Source organism: Balaenoptera borealis (genome assembly GCF_965194805.1).
Source record: "Balaenoptera borealis genome assembly, chromosome: 2".
In the NCBI taxonomy this organism is placed as follows: Eukaryota; Metazoa; Chordata; class Mammalia; order Artiodactyla; family Balaenopteridae; genus Balaenoptera; species Balaenoptera borealis.
The window spans coordinates 110,811,259-110,834,979 of record NC_138867.1 but is presented as its reverse complement, the minus strand read 5'-3'; the positions used below and the strand labels follow the sequence as shown (position 1 = coordinate 110,834,979).

Genomic DNA, 23,721 nt, shown 5'->3' with positions numbered 1-23,721 from the left:
AAGAATTCAAGTGTGGTTGCCGAGATCACCTGATGGGTCGTGTCTTAGTCTGTTCAGGCTGCTGTAACAAAGTACCACAGACCAAGTGGCTTATAAACAACAGAACTTTTATTTCTCACAGTTCTGGAGACTAGAAGGCCAAGATCATGGTACCAGCAGCCAGCATGCCTCAGGTTCTGGTAAAGGCCCTCTTCTGGATTGTAGACTGCTTACCTCTTGCTGTCTGCTCACATGGTGGAAAGGGCTAGGGAGCTCTGTGGAGCCTCTTTTATAAGGGCACTAATCCCAGTCATGAGAGCTCCTTCCTTATGACCTGATCACCTTCCATAGGCCCCACCTTCTAATACCATCACCTTGGGGATTAGAATTTCAACATATGAATTTTGCAGGAACACAGACCTTCATAGCAGCATCTCAACATTTGTCTCAGGACAACCCATTTGGACTTCCAAAGAAACTAGGTGCAAATAAGTTAAATCCTTGATATGGGCAGGTTTATAAGAGCCAGATTCCTCAGTTTGATGTGATAGAGTAGACATTAAACTAGGAATCAGATGATACATGTTCCTTTTCTATTTCAAGCGCTAATTTGCAATGTTAAGGAATATTTAAGACCCTCAGTCTCTGCATCATGTGGGGGAATTGAACTAGCTACCAAGTCCCTTTTAACTGTGGACTGCCAACCCCCTGCTGTGTCCACATGGTAGAACAGGGCTAGGAAGCTCTCTGGGGCATTTTTTATATGGGCATTAATCCCAGTTCCAGAGCCCTCATGACCTAATCACCTCCCAAAGGCCCCACCTCCTAATACCATCATTTTGCAGATTAGATTTTAACATAGGAATTTTGGGGGTGGGGGGGGGACACAAACCTTCAGACCATAGCAGACCACCAGTGAGCAAATAATTTAAACATTTATTCAAGTCAAAATGGAAGAGGTGTATACACTTTTGTTGCATATATTATCAGAATTTCAAGTTTGGACTGCTAAAGTCATAGTCACTGATTGATACACCATCAACAGATGGATCCTGATGATTTTTAATTATATTTTGTGTCTGATAAATACTTGTAGAATGAAAGGATGAGTGAGTAAACAATCTTCTATCACTTCTAAAGTAAAGAAGATTGTGTATCTGGAACCTTTGCCAATCTTATTTGTGTATAAGACAGTGAGTGTTGATCAGACTGCTACTGAGAAATTTGGAGCCCAGCCTCTGAGAATCTGCAGCTTTTCAGTATTGCTTGTCCTCTCACCCTATTTATAAGCCATAGTGCTCTGGACAGATATGTTCTTTATTGTGCTTTATTCCTTAAAAACAGAAGAGAACTTTTCTCCTTTTATTCATGTGTGTCTAGCGTCTCCTGGGAGAAATCTTCTCATTTGTCTTCTGGGAAATAATTTAGAATTCTCAATAGAAGGTTCTTGTACCTAGTTACAGGGTCATGAGTCCACAAATGGACAGAGAAAAAGCAAAGGGGTATAATTGTAAACAATCTAAGTAGGACAAATGCCTGCCTAGAGCAGATTAAAAAAATTTTTGTGTGTGAAAAAAAATGTTCCTTATAGTAATGTAGAAAAATATAGAAGAATATTAAGAAGGAAATGCTGTAATCCTCAAAACCAGAGATAGCTAATGTGGCTAATGATTTTTAAATGCATGTATCTCGATTAAATCATTGAGATCTTTTTTAATTTAGATAATGCTGAATATTTATTTATCCTGCCTTTCTACTTCTCATGCAATTAAATTTTCCCCTGAACGTTATTTTTAATATTAATATTATAACAAAGTATTCTCATGCAGTTTCCAATTTATCTCCTATTACAACTTGTATGAATATATCTGTATGTGACTTTGATTTTTTTCCTTAAGATTGATTCCTAGGGTGTGAAAATTATTTTTCATAAGGGTATGAAAATTATTTTTAAGGCTCTACATAAGTACTGCTAACTTCTAAGTTGTCATCTTTAAAAATTGTTTTTATCATTCACTCTGTGTGAGCTTCAGCAGTGTTGGGAAGAGGGGAGGGGCATGCCCTCTGGTTGTCTGGGACGATTCTCCCTCGCTTAAAGGTGACACTGATTCATATTGGTCTGCCCAGAGAACCAGAATCGGAAAGATTTTTATCATACATGAAAAACTTTACAGAAAGCTCTTTTGAAGATCGTTTGAAACAACTCTGATACTAATGTATATACCAGTGGCCTAAGACAGTGATTTTTGAGAGCATTCCAGTTGGAAGGGGAATAACTACTCAAACATTTCAAACAGATTAATGCTGATTGTTACTGCCTTTTAATTTGATTTGTTACCTGTTCAGTAACTAGGCATTTAGCTTTTATAGTACTAGAAAATGCAGTATTTAAAATCAGAGAAGTGATACAAAGGTAATCTCTAATATAATCCAGGAATTTACAGATGGAGACAGTATTCTCAATAGTTTAATTTTTTTAGTGAGGTTTCTTTTTTCAGTCATGTTTGTATATAGATGCAGGTATTTATTTTAATTATTGGGCAAATCTTGTTTTTTTGTAGAAAATAATACATTATATTAAAACTACATTAACTTTGCATATAGTATGTAGCATACTTGACTGCTTACTATATATGCAAAGTGTATTTTTTTGTTTGTGTGTGAGTGAAAAATGCTTGCTACAACTGCACTGTGTAGTGGAAAGTAGAAGCATGGTGGTGCCTTTTTATTGTTGCTTCGGTTTCACTGATTCTAATTATAGAAGCTTACATCACCTTAGTTGATGATGAAGGCTTCCCTCTTTCTCTTTGCTTTTTCTTCCTCCATCACTCCCTAAGGAAGGATCATATTTCATAGTGCATATGTGTCCCACTGGTGGCTCTGATAAGGTTTTCAACAGCGTGGTGCTGATCATTTAGTGGACATAGATGACAGTGTGCTGAAGCACACTGTTTCTTACAGAATAGGAGGAGAGTGTTGGTAGTCTGGCTTTCTTCAGAAAGGCTGAGAAATAGATAGGATGCAGTTTGAAAGCAGGAATTCCTGAGGGGCACCAGTAATTAGAGTTAACCATGTCTGGTAACTACAGAGATTCATTTCAGATGTTCAAGTTAAGCAAGGGGCAGGAGGGGGGCAGGGAGTAGGAAAGCTTACTGTGATCCTTTAAAAGGGCTTGTATGTTACCTCAGATATTATGGTAGTGTCATTTATTCATTCATTTTCCAAAAGGATTAAAATGTTTTTACTATATAAATCAGTACATGTAACAGTTTATATTTTAAAGGCCAAATGCTTACAGCTAAAACACAGAAATGAGTGGCCTGTTTGTTTTATTTTGTAAAACTACATAATTTTTCTTTGGTCTTCACCTCCTTCTGAGTTTGGCTTCTCTACATTGTGATTGTAGTATTTCACTGTGCAGATGGGGAATAAAGTGTATGACTGTGCCTGAGATTACTATAAACCTGGTTTTCGTTAACGTTGGTTTTTTGTTTTTCATAACGTCTAGAGTGTAAATTCTTAGATAACTTACCCTTATCCATGATTACCTTTTTTTCTCCTTTTCAGTGTTGTTACCTATTGACATAAAAGGTATACTTATAGGTTAGTAACTATTAGAGCCTCATATTTGGCTTTCTATACAATATGATTTCAAATGTTCTGCTTCGTATTTTTGTTTAGAAATAGTTTATATAGTTAATGTATTTTATATTAGTTTATACAGTTTATAATGTGTACATAAAATATGAATATATAAAATAATTATTAACTATATAGCATTTACATTTTTATAAGACTATTTTATAATGGTTTGAAGTTTTGTAAATGCATACCTTGATTGCTTTATTTGGTAGTAGTTTGAAAGACCTTTTTAAAGCTAAAGATTTCATCAGTGTGGCTTAGCATCATGGCATTTCATATGCAGGGGAAATGTATTCTTAAATGGTTATCCTGTGGTTACGATTCCTAGACAATGTGTAGATCAGGGCATTCTCCCTTTCTGCAGTTACTTCATTTGAATTGGTGAGGTAATGGAATGAGATCATGATAAAATTTTTAAAGTAATAGAAGTGAAAAATCATTTATTCACCTAATCATATATTTTAGTTATTTGATAAATTACTGACTTTTCAAAAGATGTTTATAGTTTTATTCAGTAACTGAGAGTAAGTCATTCTTACTGAAGAAACAGTGTGGTATAGTGTATCATCAGAGTGGTGGTGGGTTCACATGCTGAATATAGAATTTGGCCTGTTTGTTTCTTTCATGGTATTGTTGCACAGGGAGATTTTTCATGCCAGGCTCACCGTACAGTTCCTAGAATGGCAGATACTATGAGATGATTGGTAGAACAAGGAAAAGGATGATGTCATCTTCACTTCCAGGCCAAACTAAAGGAAAAGAGAGTTGTTCCTTTATTGAGCTGGTGTTTACTACAGTTGTTCTAACATATGGTATTAGTGGATTGCATTTCATACACAGGGCAGAGTGTTTTTTAAAGTAGTTAAGAGATGGCTGTCTCCCTTGCTCAGCTTGAAGTCCTTCTTTGTGTGCTATCAGCGTGATTTATAAAAAGGGGGAAAGGTGCCCTTTAGGGTTCTGCCTTTTGATTTGGTTGTAATTTATCCTGTTGGTTCTGTACATGAATATAATTACTGTCTTGCGTTGAAACTGAAATGTTTTTCAGTCACGTTAATGTTTACATACAGGATATCTTTTAGAAATTTATCTTTAGGAAATGTTTGGCTTCATTTACATACAAGGTGCCTACTATCGTTTTTCTATTTTTAAAAATGAGTGTTAAAATTAGATTTTAGTTAATTTATTCTTAAATACTTAACATTTTGTTGGAATTCCAACTCATAGGTTATTTATATTAACTGAGTTGAAAAAATACATCGGTGCTTGAAAATCAACCTGTACATAATTTCCATGTTTTAGGGTTAGAAAACTAGAGTTATGTTTATTTGTTAGATTTAGTTTTATATTTAAATGTAAATTTTGTGTGTTCTTTTGAAATTGTTTTAGAAAACAAATAATTCTTAAGTTTTATGGAAACCCAGATTCATAAATGGTCACTTATTGTGAAAGTATGACTTGTCTTTATTCAGAATAACACCTAGTTTTACCAAAGTCAGTTCTAGTCTTATAAGTAGCAGCATAGTTCAGATTGGCAGCATAGTGTTGTTCAGAAAGTGACTTATAGTTTGCTCAGGGGTATTGAAGAACTCTGTTTGCTTATTTGTTTTTGGCTAGTAACAAGGTGTTCATCTCTTTGACAGTAAAGTCCTTTGTAATAACACCTGTCTCTCAGGTAATAATTTCTCCTCTTATGTTGCACACCTCTTCCCTCAAAATAGTGGTAAGTAAATAAAGCAAGATAGTTCAGTTACTTTGATTTATTCATTGATGTTATTCTCATAATTTTGCTGCCTGGAGGGGTATTAACTGTATTTTACCATTGGAAACTGTGTCTTACTTTGGCCATTGGGAGGCACCATTGCAACCTTTAGTGCAAACTCTTTGTGGTAGTATCTGCACTAGATGCCTTGTGGCAGAATCTTGAAGAATAGGGTGGGTACTAGAGGAGTTGTGTTTTCAGATTGGAGAAGGTGTGGCAAGAATTAAATTTTTTCTATAATTTTTATAGAAAAATATTTCCTTTTAGTCCAAGCTCAGTTTGGAAGCAGGTTGAATCATTTTCTTTTGTGATTCCTTCTGAGTTTTACTTGCTTCTGGTCTCTTTCTAGGAATTTAGCATTGGGCTGTAGGAAAGTACCATATTGCATATTCTTCCTTAGAGGGGTTGGTGAGTGCCGCACGTCAGCTCTTGTGCCTGTGATTTTTTTTTTCAGCTTTTCCTTTGGAAAATGAAATTCTGTTTCCATTTAAATGTACTATTTACATACAAATCTTAGTACCAATTTTGATATTTTTAATGTTAATTGAGTGGTCTTGAAGGTTATACCTTTCAGAACAGTTATTTGATAAATAGGAAGTTTTGCAAGCAGAATACATATGTGACATCTGAGAACTAGGCTGCCTTCTGTATTTGCAATGCAAGAGTATCTTACCAGAGCTAATTATTTTCCCTTGGGAGGACAATACTGTGTTAAATTTGAATAGTAATATGGCTTCCCAAATAAAGCTGTGTATCAATGCACAGAATTAAAAATCAAAATGGATTTTTAAGACTGAAACAGAGAGATGCTTTAGCCATTTTTTTTCTTACAGAATTTAGCTTGCTGCAACGTTTTACGGAAGGGTGTGTGTGTGTTTTCAATAAATTGCTCTTTGGGCTACATCTGCAGATACAGTAGCCAATTGATCTAATGCAGTTTCTGAAGGCTTTCTATACAGGTGATGTCATCCTTTTAGCTCTATTCTCCTCCCACTCTCTTTCCTTCTTATTAGATATTTCATCTTACTGCAGAGCATAGAATCAATAGGAGCTTCTCCTTAGGGAGCTGCTGTGAAACAGGCAAGGACAGTAGGAATTAAAACACTAACATACAGTCTTGCTTTAGCAGAAGATGTAGTGTTTTTGTACCATATCATATATAAATTTTCAACCAGAAAGCCAGACTTAGATCCACAGTACTATCTACTGATGCATTAGAACAAGGAGCAATGCTGCAGAGCCGTAAATAGTGCATGTGAAAAGAGAAAATTTTAATTTTGGAGATTCTCAAGCATTCTACAGGACAAACCTGTTAGAGCATATATCTTCTAACTACCACTTGCTCAATGGTTGATTTTTTTTTTTTTTTAAACCTCTGGTGGTTAACAATATAAAGAAGAAACTTTGATCTTAAGGATACAGTGTTCTGGTTTGCTTCTGATGCAGAAGAATTACTGCAGTGCTTACTCTACAGAATGAAATAAGTTGAAGAAAAGACAAAGCTGTCTTTGGAAAGGTTTCTCAGAATCAAGCAACACGGATTTGGTGCATGTTGCCTTATTTGCTTTGATTGATACAGTATTAACTGTTCAGTTACCACTGTGCATGTCTGTGCCAGGTGCCTGAGGAAGGATGTGTCTGTTATGTTTTGAGCCAGAAATCTAAACATCTTGATTTGCTGTGATTTGCTTGTTAAAAGTGAACATTTTGATGAAAAGTATTCCAGTTATTTAGAAGCTAAATTCTAAGCTATTGAAAGCTCCTGATATCAGTTTGAAAGGGATTTGGAGAAGCTGTCTTTACACTGCAATTTATACTGCAAATGGTATATGATTTATAAGAAAGAAACTTAAAAGAATTTTGTCAACATACTCATCGGTGTGGCTCTGTTTTGAAAAGGAAACTATCCTTTGCAGCTCAGGAAATGGCTTTTCTTGTTCGCTGTTATGCCAATTGTCTGCAGCCATGGGCCTCCAAAGTAAGTAATTATTTTCTTTGAGATTGATATAATCCACCTATTACATTTAAATTCTACCTATTGTGAATTGTAAATGAGCTGTATTGTACTATTATATTTTCCAAACTTTAAAAAAATAAGAACTACAAAGCAGTCTAAACTCATTCTCATGGCCATTTTGTTTTTCAACTTAAAGGAATCTCTAAAATATTCTAATATACCTCTAAGAGGATTTGAAAAATACTTTCTTAATTAATCTGTAGACTTCAAATGCAATGCATTTGAAGTATACTGTTTTCAGAGTGAATCATCATTTGTTTATGCCTATTTCTGTACTTCTCTGTGATCATACTCTAACTTGAATGTATTGTATTTCCTCATTTCCTTAAAGGGTTGATGTATTTGGCTATGTTAGTCTAATTTATAGTCTGTGTTATACAACATTTTTCACTGATATGGTACTATCAAATTGTTGAATTGTATTATTTTACGAAGACTGGGTAAGAATTCTTAAGCAGTCAAATAATATGAAGAATACTCATTATGAAAAGTAATTACATGAAAATATTTTAATAATGATCTTAATTATTTTCAAAATAGTAGTAAGTGAACCATTAGTAGCTTGGGATTGTTTAAGATCATATATTATACTTGTCATTTTAAAGCAAACATATTAACTCACAAAAAAGTAAAATGCTACACAGCAGGATTTGCTAGGTTTTAGGAAAGTATACAGTGTAATTTAATAAATTATATTGTTCATAGTAGGTCTCTAAGTGTTTTAGTAAACACTTTAATTGTAACAATGACTGTTAAGATTGCTTTATGGTTCTGTTGAATTAGAGACAGGCACAATAGAAGCATCTCTTAGGATGATCTGAAATCATGTCTTTGTTTAAAGGTTGTCCTACTGATGGTGACTAAGGAAGAAATACTATGGTAGCATCATGGTGTAATGTTTTATCTGAAAGATAGCTTGTTGGATATCTCTCTTAAAGGCAGCTTCTGGAAGGACATTTAAATTCACTGTCCATTTGGCAAAGAGCTGATTGAAATGTAAAGAGATGGAAAGATGCCTAGGTACACAGTTCATTTGTACTATTATCTGGTAAGGCATGGATGGTCTCTTTAGTGCATATGCCACCTGTGGGGCCCATGCATTGCTGAGGCTTGGCACTGAGGTTTAAAATGACACAGAAGGGAAATGGATGGGACCAGGTGAAAAAGATTCAAACAAAAGAATGAGATATAGGGGTTATTCTTCAGAATACCTACAAAAAATAGCCTTTTGGGGTACTGGTAACCAACTTTCAATGTAAGATTTAAAAAGTATAGAAGAGGCAAAGAGGATTTTAAAGATTAGATTGTAAGATTTCATTAAATGACACCAAATATTATCTGAACAGGATTTCGTGATTGGTACTTTACTATGTAAATTAAGTGTTTATGATAGAGTACATGTCTCCTATCGCCCCCCCCCCACCTGCCCCAACTCTCATGTTATTATTGATGGAATATTAACTGGATTGTGATTAAACACATTAAACTTGTGGTTAAGTTTTCATACTTGCTACTTTGGGTTTTCTAATACATTTTACTCATTTTTATTAATTCATGTATTTTGCCCATTCTGCTACTCAGATTCAGTACTTCTGAGTTGATTTATTTTCTTGATCAAATAAATAGTTCTAGCAAAAATGTTCAAAATGCTTTCCTTTATATTTACCCTTCAAATATTTGCTTATTTGTATATAAAATAATAAATCTAAAGTCTTTCGCTTTAGCATTATTTGCTTTGTTTTGTTTTATTTTTTATCCTTGATACCATAAAGTTTTAATGGATTATCTAATTTTTTGTTTTGTTTTCTTTCCCCTTTTTGGCACTTGAAAGTCTTTCTCAAGCTGAAGATTCCCATTTGTCTTCAGTTGTGGGGAATTTATTATTTTTTGAAAACTGCAACTCTTTTTTTCTCTTGTCACTCCATATGTTGGAACTCTAGATCTATCCATAATGTCTCTCAACATTTGTTTTGTACTTTATTCTCACTCTGTGCATTCCCAGTTTGATATTCTAGCTCATTAACTAATTCTCCACTTGTGACTAATTTCTGTCCTGCTATTTACCTTTTAAATTTCTAAATTTAATTATTATGTTATTGATTTCTGAAATCTCTTAAGTGATGCTTTTTTACAACCACCCTTGTTTAATAACTTGTTTTCATTTTGTGGATGCTCTTCTTTTTTCCTGATTGTCTTATCAGCTCTTTCTTCAAGTTCAAATTTTTCTTAGTTGAGTTTTTTTGTTGTTTTCTTTCAGGGGTTTGAGTTTTCTTGATTGATTCTTATTTGAGAGCTCATCGTCCGGACAGTTACAGTTGCTTGCCCCAAGTGACGGTCTACTAGATGGAGGAGGCGTTACTACTTTGGCTTCCATCTTCCTTAGGTAGCTCCTACAGTCACTGGTCTAGGAAGTGCTTCCATTCTCACTTTTATACACAGCTAAATCTATAGGTTATTTCTTGACCCTTCCCTAGCTTTACCTATCTGCAGCATTTGACACAGTTTATCACTTCCTCCTTCTTGACATTCTTTCTTCAGAGTAAAAGTCAACCATGACTTGCCAGACAGTATGTGATCTCTCTTCCCCTCATCTTCCCCTACACTCCTCCTTGTTACACTACTCCAACTACTCTGGTTTCCTTGTGTGTCCTCAAACTTGTCAGGCACTCTTAAACTGATTTCCTACTTTCTCAAGAATTCTATTTGCACTTTTAACAAACGCAGTGTTAAGTGCAAATATTGATTGAACACTGCTCTGTGGTTTTAAAAATGTTAAAAAGTGAGGAGAAATATGTGTCTTAGAGTTAAAAAAAAAAAAACTCTAATATTTATTGAGTTATTTAACAGTGCCCCCCCCCATCCTCATCTTTCAGTAAAAATAATGAGTTAGGAATGCAATCTCACATGCCTCAGGCACAGTGCTGCTGTATATATGCAAGGCTGCTGTGATTAGTTATAGCTGTTTCCTTTAGGGCTTTTGGGAAATTTAGACTATTTCCATTAAACAGGCTCCAGACTGCTTTGGGAGCCTTAGGATCTATTTTTAACCCTCTCTCTCACTGTCAGCTGACACTTCTTTGATATGTCACTCTGTCTAGCCCTAGAAAGTACTTTATAATTCTGGTGGCTTGCTTAATTTCTTAAGGCCTCCATCTTCTTGTGCCTTGACGAATGTTTCCTGTCTCCCATATGTATGATTTTCTTCCATTTCATCTTCTATGCTTCCAGAGTAATGTGTTCTAAAGGTATATTTCTTATAGTCATTTTCTTGCTTAAAACTCTTTAGTAGGTCTTTTCTAAGACAGGGAATCTAAGCATCCCAAAATGCTATGTCTGGCCCTTCATCTCTTGTGTCTTCCTATAGTTTACATCTCTACCTGAGCTACACTGGTTTGCTTACTGTTTCCTGAACGCATCATGCTCATTGAAGTCTCTGGCCTAATATTGTTCAACAGAAAAACAATGTGAATTACATATGTAATTTTAAACCTTCTGGTAGCCTTATTTTTTTAAAAAACTTTATAAGGTGAAATTAATGTAATATATCCAGTAGAGTTTCTAAAATATGTAATAAAAATAGAGTAATTATTAGTGAGATAGTTCCTTTTTTTGTTTGTTTTTACTGAATTCCAATTTGCATTGTATACTTACAGTATGTCTCAATTTGACTAGCCACACTTCAAGTGCTCAGTAGCCATGTGTGACTTAGGGCTACCACATTGGACATTGTGATTCTGGGTCTTTGTCAGGACTCTTCAGTATATTTGGTCTGCTCTCTACCCCTAGTGAGAATGAGATCTTTCTCTCTAAGTTGCATTTGTTATTTTATTTGTTACTTATTCTAATTTTTTTATATCTTTATTGGAGTATAATTGCTTTAAAATGTGGTGTTAGTTTCTGCTGTACAACAAAGTGAATCAGCTATATGTATACATATATCCCCATATCCCCTCCCTCTTGAGCATCCCTCCCACCCTCCCTATCCCACCATTATAGGTCATCACAGAGCATCAAGCTGATCTCCCTGTGCTATGCAGCAGCTTCCCACTAGCCATCCGTTTTACATTTGGTAGTGTACATATGTCACTGCTACACTCTCACTTCGTCCCAGCTTCCCCTTACCCCACCGCGTCCTCGAGTCCATTCTCTACGTCTGCGTCTTTATTCCTGCCCTGCCACTAGGTTCATTAGTACGGTTTTTTAGATTCCATATATGTGCGTTAGCATACGGTATTTGTTTTTCTCTTTCTGACTTACTTCACTCTGTATGACAGACTCTAGGTCCGTCTACCTCACTACAAATAACTCAATTTCGTTTCTTTTTCTGGCTGAGTAATATTCCATTGTATATATGTGCCACATCTTCTTTATCCATTCATCTGTTGATAGACATTTAGGTTGCTTCCATGTCGTGGTTACTGTAAATAGTGCTGCAGTGAACATTGTGGTACATGTATCTTTTTGAATTATTTAATTGTTTTTTAAAATCTCCCAAAACCCATGATATCTATCACTATTATGACTAGCACCAGGTATACACTAAGTGCTCTTTATTAAGTAACTGGGAAATTAGACCACCAAGCTTGTTAGAAATGTATTTATATACATAGTTAATGAGTATGTGTTTATGAAATGTCTTACTGTGAGTAGCATACAGGAACTTACAGACTTTGTAATGTGCCCAAGAATCATCTTTATTCTTTGATAGTTTTAAGGTTAATGGATAAGTGACTTCTGCATAGGCACAGTTCCTCTGTATCAGGTAGCTACGCTTTAAAAAGAAAGTTCTAACAATGCAGTTTGGAATTTAATAGTGAACTTTGAGGAATGCTGTTCTGTTGGGGAATTGTGTAGTTTTTAAACATTATTTTTAGGGTTAATAATAGATATTATTTCATACTTTAGAGCCCTTTGAATAACCTTCATTAAAATGAAATAATGCTTGGGTATGAATTATAAGGGGCAAAAAGTTTCAGATAGCAAACTTATTAAAGGGTACATTTCCCTACTATCATTCTTCGTTTTGGCAAGTTATTCTTGAAGACTAAGTTTTTAAATATGAATTAGAATCTTGAATATTTGTGTAATATTACACTTATGCTATACATGCCTGCATTCATGCCAATTTAGATTGAAGGAGATCTCTGCCACTGCTCCCCCCCAAACTAATTGTTCTATAAATGTTTCTTGGATAGATGGATGGGATTGTCCCAAAGCATTATTTCTTACATTGACAGGATGTTAATAAAAATATTGGAGGAAAAGAAGTTTTGAATATGCTGGGTGAAACAGATTTCTTTTTTGTGGGACTTCTTGGACCCTCCATAAATATGCTTATGCTTGTTGTAAAGAGTTAAGGGGGCATATGGTATAGCATTATTTGCTAATTTATTCAGCCATCAACCCCCCCCCCCCCCAATATATCCACGAGTTTTGTCTTCTGAAACAGTATTCTGGCATTTACAGTTTAGGAAATGCTACTCACCCTGAAATACTGAATGTGTCTGTGCTAAGACTTCATCTGTTCAGATATCCATGGAAACCCTCTGAGCAACAGTGACAGTGTTCAGAAGTCAAGTATTCACTCAGTTTTTCTTTTTTTTTTTTTTTTTTTTGAATAAATTGATTTTATTTATTTTTGGCTGCGTTGGGTCTTTGTTGCAGTGCATGGGCTTTCTCTAGTTGCGGCGATCAGGGCTACTCTTCGTTGCGGTGTGCGGGCTTCTCATTGCGATGACTTCTCTTGTTGTGGAGCACAGGATCTAGGCTCACGGGCTTCAGTAGTTGTGGCACACAGGCTCAGTAGATGTGGCTAGCGGGCTCTAGAGCTCAGGCTTAGTAGTTGTGGCGTGTGGGCTTAGTTGCTCCGTGGCATGTGGGATCTTCCTGGACCAGGGCTGGAACCCGTGTCCCCTGCATTGGCAGGCGGACTCTTAACCACTGCGCCGCCAGGGAAGTCCCCCACTCAGTTGTTCTTAATGAGCAGGTGTTGTATGTGGGGTAGGCATCACTATGGTAGGCTTTCATTAGGTAGTAAAAGTGAAATATAAATGATATAACAATATATTTATGTTTATATATATAATATACAATGGGAATATAAAGAGTGTGAGTGCTGCATTCAAAGGAGTGAGGTGAGCACGCACTCCTTTTTCACTTCCCATTCATTTCTCAGCTTCCTTACGTTGGGAGTTTTTGTTGTTAATCTAATTTTATATCACTTTCTACTCTGTTTCCAATGCTTATAAGGTAAATGTTCATCGTTGGCTCTAGTTTAAATCAAGTGTGTCAGTATTTGTTATGTTCTCACAAGGCATTCTAATAAAACTCATCTTTGGATCTTAATATTTTCAACATTATAAAAAGTCAGAATGTATACTGTGTGTATAGCAACCCCTAGTTGCTAAGGGGTACAGAATTTCAGCACATTCCAGTGTTTGTGGACACTTTTAAATGCGAAGGAAGAAAATTGCCCTCACATGCATGTGTATATATTTGTTTTCAGTTCTGAAATTTTTCAAATAATTTATTTTTAGAAGTAATAGGGGAATTCTTTCTCGATAGGGAAGTATAACATCTCAGCTAGATATTGCAAATAAAGCTAAAATTCCTTTTGGACCACCAGCCCCGATCTTTCACCTTCACTCTACAGTGCTACTGTTGGTTATCTAGTGTATGTTCCTCCAAGTTTTTTCCCCCAAACCTAGATAAGTATATACCCAGAAAATATGTGCTATTATTTTTATGTTTTTTTAAAAAATGAGTCACATCTTTCACATTTATCACGAAACTTGGTTTTTCAATTAGTAAATCTGAGAGAACTATCCAGGTTTGAACATACAGATCTGTTTTATACCTTGAACTGTTGCACTGTATTCCATAATGAGCTATATAACAATTTAGCTATTCTCCCTGCGATACTTGTTTATCTTTTAAACTATTACAAACATTATAATGAATGTCCCTGTACATTCCCCCTTATACTCCTGTATGCTTCTTTAGGGTAGGTACCCAAAGAGGAGTTGTTGAGTCATAAGGTTTATATATTTTAAATGTAATAAATCTTACATTTGCTCCCTCAGAGTGGCTACTCCCCAAATCACTGTCCAGAGTAGCTGTATCAATTCATAACTCCCTTTAGCAATTTATAAAAGTATTGTTTTCCTCCATTGCCTTGCCCATATTTGTATTATGAAATTTTATTTTTGCCAGTCTGATGGGGAAAAAAGTTATTTGTATTAATTTTTATTTCTGTGATTGCTGGCAATGTTTAGCAATCTCTTCCAGCCGTTTTTTCTCCTGCTGCTATTACTTAAGTGGCCCCATGTTAAGATGGCAGAGCCAGGAGACCAAAGCAGCCTGGATATCTGAGTCTCTGCATGTGAAACAGTTGCCCCAAAGAGTTGCCTGGACCTTTAGGGTACTTCGAGTCGGCGAAATACACACTTTGCTGGGTTAAGCCTGTGTGAGACATACAGTGTTGATCTTATGTCAGTGCCCTTCCCAGAAACCTACAGTAGTTCTCTATTGCAGGAATCAATTTCAAAATACCTAGCTTAATATTTTTTATTACATTCTTCCTCTTCTTAATACATCTCTTTCGCTTTAGATGTATACATAGTCTTCAAGAAACTATGTACTTTCATAATCTGTGTCTGTATTTAAGCCATTAGCCTTCCCAGCCTCCAAATAAAACTTTGACACTAGTCTTCATGGATAGGTGAACTCCAACAGAGCTCAGAAGTTCAGGTATACGAAATGGGTTCGGAAAATAGGAAACTTTGCCAGACCTGGTGGGCTGGAAGATGATGGGGTAAGTGAATTGAGGTTGCTGATGAAAAGTCAGCTATTAAATCCTGGCTGGGGTCAGGAAAGGAAAAAGGGCAGATGAGCTGAAAGACAGTGGAGAAGTTTTAAGAAATCAAGAATTCCTATTGGAAGGAAACCTTTTCCTTTATGTTTTTCTTTGTTTTAAAGAAAATAGTAAATACTGGGTGTTACGAACTCCCAACTTAATATCAGGAAACAAATTCGTAGGAAAGAACAACAGATTTATAGTCAGGCAGCCTAGGTTTCAGATTTCTATACCCCTGCTTCCTAGCTATGTGACCATGGGCAACCTTTATAACTTCTCTGGGTGTTGGTTTCCTAATCTATAAATCGGGTAAAATAATAACATCTACCTATTAATTCATTTAATTGGAGGAGCAACCCTAGCCCTAATAAGCATTAGTCCTACTACAGCCTTCATTACATTTATCATTCTTATTTTACTCACTATTCTTGAATTTGCAGTAGCCCTTACTCAGATTAGATAATCCATATAAAAAGCATGTAGAAGGATATATTTGCTGTAGTATACCTATTTGGTAAATATAGTGAGCACTCAGATGTTAGTTTCAATCATCATCATCATTGAGGGGATTCCTATATGAAGATCTAAGTTTTCTTCATGACTTAGAAAGCAGATCTATATGCTTATAACTCTTTGTGTTCTCTCCACTATTAGACTGAGCTCCTTGATGGTAGGACCCATCTGTTTTCATCTTTGGTAGCAGAGTTCCTGGCATAAAGTAGAGTATAGCAGAGAGTACTGAAATCAGGTGAACCTGGGTTTGAATTTCAACTCCACTGCTTACGTGAGTGTGAGATCTAGGGCAAGTTGCTTAGTCTAATTGCCTCAGTTCCTCATCAGTAAGGTAGGGATGATAATAATAATGCTTGCCATTTAGGGTCTAGTAAGGATGACAATTACTCAGTACGTTATAAGTATCATTACCAAGCCAGTTTATAGATATGCTCTTGTGGCTTAGGTTCACTGTGTTACTTTTATGGTTGACCTCCTTTTCCTTGGTCTTAACCGCTGTAGGAATCTTGGAATATAAAATATCTTCCTCATCCCAACACCCCAACCAGACATTTGTCATTTTAAAATTATATTCAGTCTTTGCCTTTCTATCTACTTCATTACTAGATGAGATTTTTTTCTTTGTAGCTAAACAGTAGACGCTGTAAGAGGAACATCTTTTAGCTGGAACATACTCCTCTATCTTCTGTATTATGGAAACCAGTTATTGGTAGCTCTTTGATTTTCTGCTTCCTTTTTTAGTACTCATAATAGAGCTATAAAATGGCCTCTAAGCATGGCTTTAGCTTATTCCACAGGTTTTGATATATAGCATTTTAATTTTTATTCTGTTTAAATATTTTCTAATTTCCAATGTGACTTCATTGACCTGTGGACTATTTAGAGGTTTGTTTTATAATTTCCCAAATACATAATAGTTTTCTAGTTATCTTTTTATTACTTATTTCTACCTTATTTGCACTGTAATCATAGGATATTCTCTGTGTAATTTTAACCTTTTGAATTTTGTCGAGGCCTGCCTTACTATCAGTGTTTATAAATGTTTATGTATATACCCTAAAATAATGTATTCTGTAGTTTTTTTTTAATAAATTTATTTATTTTATTTATTTATTTTTGGCTGTGTCAGGTCTTCGTTGCTGCGCATGGGCTTTCTCTCGTTTTGGCGAGCGGGGGCTACTCTTTGTTGCACTGCACGTGCTTCTCATGCGGTGGCTTCTCATTGTGGAGCACAGGCTCTAGGCGCACGGGCTCGGTAGTTGTGGCTCACGGGCTCTAGAGCACAGGCTCAGTAGTTGTGACGCATGGACTTAGTTGCTCCACGGCATGTGGGATCTTCCCGGACCAGGGATTGAACCCATGTCCCCTGCATTGGCAGGCGGATTCTCAACCACTGTGCCACCAGAGAAGCCCAAGAATGTATTCTATAGTTGTTGATTGCAGTGTTCTGTGTGTTGATATATACACTTCAGGTTATATTTGTTAATTATGTTCATATCTTCTGTATCTTTACTTTTTTTTATTTGCTTATTCTGTCCCTGAGAGATGGGTGGTAAAAGTTTCGTGGCATAATTGTAGATTCATCTAGTTCTTCTTTTATTGTTGTCAATTTTTTACCTAATACAGTTTGAGGCTATGTTACTAGGTGCAAATCTATTTAGTGTTGAACTTTTTATCATTATGAAATGTCCCCTTTTGCGTCTATTAATGCTTTTACCTCAAAGTCTACTTCATCTGACATTAATATAACTACATAAGCTTTCTTTTGGTTTGTGTTACTATTTTATATAGTCAGTATTCATGTTGATTTACTTACACGTTTCCGATTTTCATTGGTTTTCCTTCTTTCCTTCATCTAGAAGCTTTCATTTGGAATCATTTTCTGTCTCCCAGTGGATTTTCTTCACTGTAGATCTGCTGTGGGAGTATTTCTCTTCATTTTTGTTTCTCTGAAAATGACTGTTTTGCCCATTTTGAGGACTGTTTTTTACTGGGTGTAGAATTCTAGCTCTTAGAGATAACACTCCATTGTCTTCTGGCTTCCAGGTTGAGAAGTCAGCCATCAGTTTAATTTTGCTCTTGTCAAAGCAATCTCTTTTTTTCCAGACTGCTCTTAAGACTTTTCTCTTTGTTTCTTTCCCCAACACTTCTACCCTGGTGTGCATAGGTATGGGTTGGCTTTTATTTATCTTGCTGGTAATTCTTAAAGCTACTTGGTCTGCGACTTTGTATTTTTTGTTAACTTTGAAAAATGCTTAGCCATCATTTCTATGCCTTAAGTACTCTTCTGTTTCTATAACTCCGGTTATTCAGATGTTACCTTCTCACTGTATATCCTTTGGCTCTTGGCCCTTCTCTCCTAGCTTCATTCTTTTTACTCTCCATGCTTCATTCTAGATATTTTTTCAGACCAATGTTTATTTTTCTGTTTTTTCTTAGCTCTGTCAAATTTGTTACTAAATCCATCTGTTGACTTTCTATTTTTTAAAATTTTTATTTATTTTTAACACCTTTATTGGAGTATAACTGCTTTACAATGGTGTGTTAGTTTCTGCTTTATAACAAAGTGAATCAACTATACATATACATATATCCCTATATCTCCTCCCTGTTGCATCTCCCTCCCACCCTCCCTATCCCACCCCTCTAGGTGGTCACAAAGCACCGAGCTGATCTCCCTGTGCTATGCAGCTGCTTCCCACTAGCTATCTGTTTTACAGTTGGTAGTGTATATATGTCCATGCCACTCTTTCACTTCGTCCCAGCATACCCTTCCCCCTCCCCGTGTCCTTAAGTCCATTCTCTACGTCTGCGTCTTTATTCCTGTCCTGTCCCTAGGTTCTTCAGAACCATTTCCTTTTTTTTTTTTAATTCCATATGTATGTGTTAGCATACGGTATTTGTTTTTCTCTTTCTGACTTACTTCACTCTATATGACAGACTCTAGGTCCATCCACCTCACTACAAATAACTCAATTTCATTTCTTTTTCTGGCTGAGTAATATTCCATTGTATATATGTGCCGCATCTTCTTTATCCATTCATCTGTTGATGGACACTTAGGTTGCTTCCATGTCCTGGTTATTGTAAATAGAGCTGCAATGAACATTGTGGTACATGACTCTTTTTGAATTATGGTTTTCTCAGGGTATATGCCCAATAGTGGGATTGCTGGGTCATAAGGTAGTTCTATTTTTAGTTTTTTAAGGAACCCTCCATACTGTTCTCCATAGTGACTGTATCAATTTACATTCCCACCAACAGTGCAAGAGGGTTCCCTTTTCTCCACACCCTCTGCAGCATTTATTGTTTGTAGATTTTTTGATGATAGCCATTCTGACTGGTGTGAGGTGATACCTCATTGTAGTTTTGATTTACATTTCTCTAATGATTAGTGATGTTGAGCATTCTTTCATGTGTTTGTTGGCAATCTGTATATCTTCTTTGGAGAAATGTCTATTTAGATCTTCTGCCCATTTTTGGATTGGGTTGTTTGTTTTTTTTTATATTGAGCTGCATGAGCTGCTTGTATATTTTGAGATTAATCCTTTGTCAGTTGTTTTGCTTGCAAATATTTTCTCCCATTCTGAGGGTTGTCTTTTCATCTTGTTTATGGTTTCCTTTGCTGTGCAAAAGCTTTTAAGTTTCATTAGGTCCCATTTGTTTATTTTGGTTTTATTTCCATTTCTGTAGGAAGTGGGTCAAAAAAGATCTTGCTGTTCTTTATGTCAAAGAGTGCTCTTCCTATGTTTTTTCCTCTTAAGAGTTGTATAGTGTCTGGCCTTACATTTAGGTCTTTAATCCATTTTGAGTTTCTTTTTGTGGATGGTGTTAGGGAGTGTTCTAATTTCATTCTTTTACATGTAGCTGGTCCAGTGTTCCCAGCACCACTTATTGAAGAGGCTGTCTTTCTCCATTGTATATTCTTGTCTCCTTTATCAAAGATGAGGTGACCATATAAGCATGAGTTTATCTCTGGGCTTTCTACCCTGTTTTTTTGCTAAAATTCTTAGTGTTGTCTTTCTCTGTGTATGTCATGATCGATAAACTGGACCAAATATGGCCAGTGTGCTGTATGACCTCTGAGCTAAGAATGATTTTTACATTTTTAAAAGGTTGTTTAAAAAAAGTTTCAAAGAAAAAAAAAGTAATATCACAGAGATTGTATGTGGCCTGCAAAAGCCTAAAGTGTATACTCTTTGGTCCTCTGAGGAAAATGTTTTCCAACCACTGGTATATATTAAATACAGTTATTTTAGAATCTGTATCTGATAACTCCATTTTTTGGAAGTTTTTCTTCACTGGTTTCTAGAGTTTATTATTTCCCTTAGTTTTCATGAATGCCATCTTGTCTCCTAATGTGCTTGGTTTTATTTGAGCAATGGATATTGTGTATGAAATTTTTTTTTAGTATTTTGAGGCCTAGGATGATTTGGTTTTTTTCTGTGGTGAAGTTTTGTGTTTGCTTTCAGTAGCTGACTGGAAGCATTAGTAATCCTATATAACTTTAATCCAAAATCAGGGATTGAGATGATTCTAAAATGTGCATCAGTTTACTTTTGGATCACACTTATTTGCTAGGGTATAATGCACTCTCCAGGGTCCAAATCCAAAGCATGGCCCTTCCATGCTAGGCCTTGGAATATAACTTTCGTCTCTCTAACCAGGGGCTATCAGAAGTGCTTCTCAACCTGTTTGCCTCCTCTTTAGGAATCAGAAAATACTCTTAAGAGAAAAGCACCTTCAAGGATCAGATTGTATGTGTTACTGTTTTTCTGTATATCTGAGTTACAGGATTCATCTGAATTACCTATCCCAGCAGGGGAAGTTTGTGATGTAGTTTTTTTCGTGTAAATTTTTATAATTACCATGACTTCCTCTTGAGATAATATAATTCAGGCTTGGACGTTTTCTCCTTTAGAGTATATTTAGTTTCCACTGTTACGCATGTGTTTCTATAACATTTTCCTGTAATAAAGTAATGAGAAACCCTGCTCTAAAAAGTAAATAGATTTCCCTCAGTAGTCCTGAATAGCTGGTTGCAAAGAAATTATTTGGAAAATACATCATCATATTGCCTTTGTAAAATTTTCTCTCACCGCTTTGGAGCACAATGGTTTGTATCTTGTCTCAACTCCTGTAGCATTTATTTTGTAAAATTTTTTAAAGTTTTATGGTGTGAATTACATTGTACAACTTGTATCGCTGACCATATTAAAGATGAGGTGGTGGAATCATTTCCTTCTGTATCTCTTGTATCCCTATACCTAGCATAGACATTCATTAAATAATTATGATTACTAACAAATTTTTTAGAGGCCAACTATAAGCTAACACAATATTAAATGAAAAGAGGCTTACTAAATTTTTGGAATATTGAATGCAGTCAGCTGTTACTTTTCTTAAGTCTTGGTGCCAGATGCTGTACTTCAATCCAAGATTTTGCTGTTTTGTTCTGGAATTAGCAACCATTTTGTGTTAGTGAGGTGTGTTTGTGTGTGTGTGTGTGTGTGTATGTGTATGTGTGTATGTGTGTGTGAGAGAGGGAGGGAGGGAGCGAGCATTCCTACCTTTTACGGTAGCAACAGCTGATATTTTTATTTGAGGAAAGGCCAATTTTTTCCCCTGAAATACCATTACTCATGGTAATGTCTTTTGAAAACTGCTAAGTGGGCTTCCACTGTAGGCTTGCCTAACAGTCAGAATGCTGATTTGGTTCTTATCACTTTCTAAGATTTTTCCCAAGAATGGAGAATTTAGATTAGAAATTAGGTTGCACAGAAATGTACATAAAACAAAATGTTGTTGCAGAAGTTACAGTGTGTCAAGAACTCTTTAGAGGTAATGCTTGATATTTAGATTATCTTAAATTATTTTTCTTTTTCAGCTTCCAGCCGATCTTACCAAGATGCACATTGCAGACAACCCTCATCCACAGGTGACTCATGTGTCTTCTAGTCAGTCTGGTTGTAGCATTGCCAGTGACTCTGGGAGCAGCAGTTTATCAGATATCTATCAGGTAATACGTTAGGAGTTTGTTTGCTGTGCATATGGCTTTTTTTATTCTGCCGAATACCTTGTGCTTGTGCCTTAGGTGTTCATGGATCTTTGAACTAGGGTGTGAAATTCAGACATAAGGTCTTTGAGAAAATATGCTTTGTTTACTGTGTCAAATTTACAAGCCTAATGAAAGAGGTGATCTGTCTTTTGAGAGTGATTAAATATGGTCCAGCAGTGCATGAATATAGTGTTCTTTTTAATTTCTTTTACCCAAGTGAATCTATATTAATATATAATATTTGCTTGCATTAGAAAATGGTTCTTGAAACAACTGAAATTTATAAAAAGGCAATTTTTATTATATTCAGTAGTTGATTAGTTAAGTCTTTTATAAGTAAAGTCGTGAAGAAGATTAGACTTGCCTTTGTATTGTAAAGACAAATTTTCCAGTGGCCACATTTAAAAATTAAAAGGAAACAGGTAAAATTAATTTTAATAATATATTTTATTTAGCACAGTATATTCAAATATTATTTCAACATGTAATCAGTGTTTAAAAATTATGAATGAGTTATTTTTTCATACTTAGTCTTCAAAAGTCAAAGTTTAATATTAACTTATGGCACATCTCAATTCAGACAAGACACATTTCAAGTACCACATGCGGCTAGTGGCTACCATAGAGTACTGATTTGTTGAAATAGAATCATTGTTGTCTGAGGAAAACAGTTTAGACTGTGGTTCTGTTGAGTTGCACGGATTTAGCTGTTTTATGAAAATCAGCATTCTTCTGTTAAAGGAAGTTTGCAGGCAGGTGCAAAATGGAAAAAAGCCTCCATTTTTGGTTTACGTGAGGCTTTTTTCTACAAAGATTGTTGCTGTGGACATGCCATCTGAATCCCCCTGTTCGGCATTTTATAGTAGAGAGAACAGGAATTCTCCCTCTTCAGCATTTTATAGTAGATAGAACAGGGACTTTTTAAAAAGTAAAGTTAAAAACAGTGCAGTGGTTCTGGGGCCACTTACTGTGTTCATGGAGTTGTCGGGCTTCATGCATTCTACCCCTCCCCAAAAGAAGTTATCTTGTGGATTAAGTTAGAGTTGTTGCATACCTAAAAGTCAAAGTACAGCTGTGCTTCTCTGGACTCTGTGTTTTTCCTAGGGAAGAACACTAAGGAAGATTGACCCTGGATTAATGAAGTTCAGGGATGTGGCTTTAGATTTTTCTCAAGATAAGTGGGAATGTCTGGACCTTGCAAAGAGAGACCGTAAAGCAGAGATGTGATGTTGATGAACTATAGGTACCTGAACTCACTAGTATATCCATCTCTAAGCCAGATGTGATCACCTTTTTGGAGCAAGGAGCAGAGCCCCTGATGGTTGTAAGAAAAGGGAGAAGAGGATAGTGCAGAGATTGAGGTTCAAGGTCACTTGGAAAGGCCGTGCTTTACACTGAACTAATAGATGGGCTGTACACAGTGGGGTCCTGTATCTTTGGCAAGATCCTGGAGGAGCTTCTGAAGAATTGCTCTTATATTAGCATCCACAGGATGTTCACCTACTGGATGACCCACCTGAAGCTGGGGCTCGAGCCTACCTGCTGGTATGGTTGGAGGTCTTCTCCTGTAGGACCATGACCATGTATGTGGCTGCCCTGCTCCAACCTTTTGTATGTTTTCCTTCCTCAGTAACACTTTCCACAGTTCATTCTACCTTTTAAGAGATACATTTTAACATAGCATAACATGTGGACAGGTATCCTTGCCAGCTTTCCTGCACAGCAAAAAAGTCCCTTCATTACAAAATAAACAAGATACCTTTTCATACCCCCAGAAACCTGAAGGTTACCATTGGCCCTCCTCCCCTGATCATCATAATTCACTGTTAAGTCATATCAGTTCTGCTTTCTATGTCATTGTGTTTGTGTGTTTGTATGTATATTTTTGATGCTGAGAT

General features: G+C 35.9%; 1 protein-coding gene and 1 long non-coding RNA gene across 10 annotated transcripts in view; one reads left to right on the top strand and one right to left on the bottom strand.

Moving 5' to 3' along the window:
- LOC309623702 overlaps positions 1-23,721 on the bottom strand; it is a 248,219-nt gene that overhangs the window by 110,880 nt on the left and 113,618 nt on the right. The window lies entirely within an intron of this gene.
- Positions 1-23,721, top strand: part of RAPGEF6 (Rap guanine nucleotide exchange factor 6) — a 233,864-nt gene that overhangs the window by 109,453 nt on the left and 100,690 nt on the right. For 8 of the 9 annotated variants that reach the window (XM_082380768.1, XM_082380767.1, XM_082380766.1 and 5 more), the window contains one exon: positions 21,653-21,784. In XM_082380768.1, the coding sequence (XP_082236894.1) occupies positions 21,653-21,784 (132 nt within the window). Of the gene's footprint in view, positions 1-7,289; positions 7,359-21,652; positions 21,785-23,721 lie in introns of those variants that run through there. The other variant, XM_082380771.1, reaches the window with a different exon arrangement.